Here is a 3,717-nt window from a genome sequence, read left to right as displayed (position 1 = left end):
GTGATTATTCATTTATTTATCACAAAAAACATTATATTTTTTAATTTTACAATCTATTTGTTTTCATAAAAAAAATGATTGTACATGAAGCACTAGTTAATATAAAATTGAACAGTCGGTTTCAACTTTCAATTGGTAACCGGATATAATTTACTCGTCTCTAACTTCCTCGGATAACGCGAAATGTGAGTAAACCACCTATATATATACACATAAATAGTACGTACGATTAATATTAAATTCAAACGAATTTAATAGCAATTCTATCACCCAATTTTCTTAAATCAAATTAAATAATTTCAACCAAACACGTTACCAAAATTAATTTTATGTTCCCCCACCACATCCCTTACCCTTATCATGTATATATATACACAAACACAAACACAACATTTACAATTCACGTTATAAACTCATCAAATCAAACCAAAAAAATGGAGCAAGACGACTCCCTTTACTACTACTCCAATTTAGCAGACTCCGAGCTTGATCTAAGCTTCACCTCCGTCACCACCACCGCCACCGCCACCACCGTAAGCGCCCGGAGCAGCCTAGCCGTAAGCTTCAACGAGTCCCGTCTCTCTACCACCTCCTCCAACACCACTTCTTCCTCCACCGCCGTCCCGAACACCAACCACCGTCCGCATCGCCGCCACGACAACCCCAACTGGGCTGCCATCAAGGCTGCCACCACATTGTCACACGACGGAGCTCTCCATCTCCGCCACCTGAAGCTCCTCCGCCAGGTTGGATCAGGGAACCTCGGCCGAGTCTTTCTCTGCCGCCTACGCGACTACGATCACGCCAACTTCGCCCTTAAAGTGGTCGACCGGGATTCCTTGAATTCCAAGAAACTGTCTCAGGTGCAGACGGAAGCCAACATTCTCTCATCTCTGGACCATCCTTTTCTTCCGACGTTGTATGCTCACATACAAGTGTCTCATTACACTTGTCTTTTGATGGACTTCTGCCCCAATGGAGACCTTCATGGCTTGCTACGAAAGCAAGCCACGAGTAGTTTGTCTGTTCAGGCTGTCAGGTTCTTCGCCGCCGAAGTTCTCCTGGCTCTGGAGTATCTCCACTCGCGTGGCATTGTTTACAGGGATCTCAAGCCGGAGAATATATTGATCCGCGAAGATGGTCACATCATGTTGTCTGATTTTGATCTGTGTTTTCAGTCGGATGTTTCGCCAAGATTGGAGAACATGACAAAAATCAAGGCGGCGGGGGGGTCCTCCTGTTCTTGTTTCGTCCGACGGCAGCGTGTGGAGAGGGTGACGGAGTTCGTGGCGGAGCCGACGTCGGCGTTTTCGAGATCTTGCGTCGGAACTCACGAATACTTGTCGCCGGAGCTAGCTAGCGGCGGCGGACATGGAAATGGGGTTGACTGGTGGGCGTTCGGCGTCTTGATATACGAGCTGCTGTACGGGACGACGCCGTTCAAGGGTGGGAGCAAGGATTCCACGCTGCGGAACATAGCGTCCAGCAGAGGGGTGAGGTTTCAGGCGGCGGAAGGGGAGAGGGAGGAGCCGGGGATGGCGGAGGCTAGAGATTTGATGGAGAAGTTGCTGGTGAAGGACCCCCGGAAGAGATTGGGATGTGGCAGGGGTGCGACGGACGTCAAGCGGCACCCGTTCTTCGACGGTATAAAGTGGCCGCTGATACGGAGTTACCGGCCGCCGGAGGTTCGTGGGCTGGCCGTGAAACGGAGCAAGAGCAGGGCCCACGTGGGTGGAGTTTCGTCTCCTAGATGGCGGCGCTGCTTCTGGAAGAAGCTGGCTTGCTTTATGAGAATCAAAGCGTCTAAATACAGATTAAATTCTAATTACAATTACTATTCTCATGTTGACTACCATAAAATCAAAAAATGTATTTAATTTTTAAAAAAAATTAGTCATTAATTAAAACTTATAAGTGTAATAGTACGAGGTTTATCTCGTGTGCATTAAAAGAGAAAGTGTTGCAAGTTTTTTCATTTTAGTCAAATACAGCATATACGTTTCCTTGTAAAAACCTATGTAAATGGTCTTAATACCACAATATGGTAGCATCTGATGACGTCATATTTGTTGTGATTAATATTTAATCTGGTTATTTTACCAAAATATTTTTTTACAAGCTTATTTCATTGATTATTTGAAATTCTACGCAAAACAAAATTTAGAATCTTATTCTATTTATATAATTTAGTGCTAATAAAAAAATTCGACATAAATCAACTTAATTATTAAAATATTAATCTAGTTTAAACTTCGAGATTTCGAGATAATAACAACGTAATATTATTAAATTAAAAATGTGAGATTCTTAAAATTTATGACAGGAACTGTTTCAGCCTCCTGGTAAAATTTACCGATCATGTATATATGCCAAATAAATATCTGAGCTTTAATTTATTTTGTGAATTTTTAATGGGGAATGTTAATGAAAACGAGCATGCATATGGTTGCATGTGGGTGTAAATTGTAAATCAATTCGGATCCTCGTTTTAAGGAAAGATGAGAAGGATCTAGATTTAATGAGTAAGTAAATAAGAATCGGAGGATTAGGATTTATCAAATCCATACTAAGGACAATACTCTAGTGTTGATCCAATTTTATAGTGTTACTTACAATTTTCACGACGCATGACCTTATTTAAAAAAAAAAAAAAAAAAAACACACACACACACACACACACAATTATGCGACTAATGTACGTAATTGGATCAATCTTTAAGATATTACCTTAAAAATATGGTCGAACTAACCAAAATTAGTTCGATCCTTTTTTCTTTTATTGGGAAACGGAAAAATTGCAAATTTTTTATTTTTATTATTTAGTTGTTAATATATGCCTGATATTTTATTAATGATTAATAAATAACTAGCATAATCACACGCAACGTATAAAATCATGCAATATATTTAATATTGTATGTTATATATAAATATTATTTTTTAAATATTATTTAAATTTATTTTTAACATTTATAAAATAATATAAAAATAAATTTAAATTTTTTTTTTATCAATTTATCTTATCTACAATGTTTAGTTGAGAAAAATATGGAAATTTGAAATATAAAAAAAACAAATAAAAATAAAATTATAATATTTATATTATATAAGGGCAATTTCGGCAATTTAAAAGATGGTGTCTAAGAAAAAGATTGTTTATGGAGAGTTTAATATCGAATAAGAATTAATTTGCATATGAGGGAAAGCTCTCATCTCATCTACCACTTCATCTGCACCAACCGACCACTTAGATATTAGAATTTGTAATCATTTGAGATAAAATTTTAGTAAAATCAAATGATTCCACAAGTTGCAACATTAGTTTCCTTTCGTGCCAGTCATTATATATTCGTCAGTTCATATTATAAAATATTGTTTTGCCAAGAATCCAACTGTTAATTGTAGCCAAGTTAGGCCAAATTATAGTTTTTTTTTTCTTTTTTTAAAAAATTATTTATATCATACTTATATTATAAAAATTTCTATATCATAGTTAATAGGATTATGGTAAATTTCTATACTATATACTATATCATATTATTTTATATATTATATTTCTTATTTCATTCACAACATGCATCAAGGAAATTGAGTGTCAAATTATAAATTAAAAACCATAATATCTTGAGACATGCAAAATAATTATTTTTACTCATCATTCCTGCACTAAACGTACAAGCCGTTCACATTACAGGATGTACGTATTCTGTAACAAGG

General features: G+C 36.6%; 1 protein-coding gene across 1 annotated transcript; it reads left to right on the top strand.

The window, feature by feature from the left end:
- The first annotated feature begins 422 nt into the window (after window positions 1-422).
- Window positions 423-1,944, top strand: LOC140892440 (serine/threonine-protein kinase WAG1-like). Its single transcript, XM_073301314.1, has one exon. The coding sequence runs from the start codon at window positions 435-437 to the stop codon at window positions 1,875-1,877; it is 1,443 nt and encodes a 480-aa protein (XP_073157415.1). The 5' UTR covers window positions 423-434; the 3' UTR covers window positions 1,878-1,944.
- Window positions 1,945-3,717: the final 1,773 nt, after the last annotated feature.

This window comes from Henckelia pumila, chromosome 3 (genome assembly GCF_033568475.1).
Source record: "Henckelia pumila isolate YLH828 chromosome 3, ASM3356847v2, whole genome shotgun sequence".
Taxonomy (NCBI): domain Eukaryota; kingdom Viridiplantae; phylum Streptophyta; class Magnoliopsida; order Lamiales; family Gesneriaceae; genus Henckelia; species Henckelia pumila.
This window is presented reverse-complemented; position numbering and strand designations above follow the sequence as displayed.

What these genes read in the sequence shown, in the direction of transcription:
- LOC140892440 (XM_073301314.1), top strand. Translation starts at nt 435, where the DNA reads ATGGAGCAAGACGACTCCCTTTACTACTACTCCAATTTAGCAGACTCC.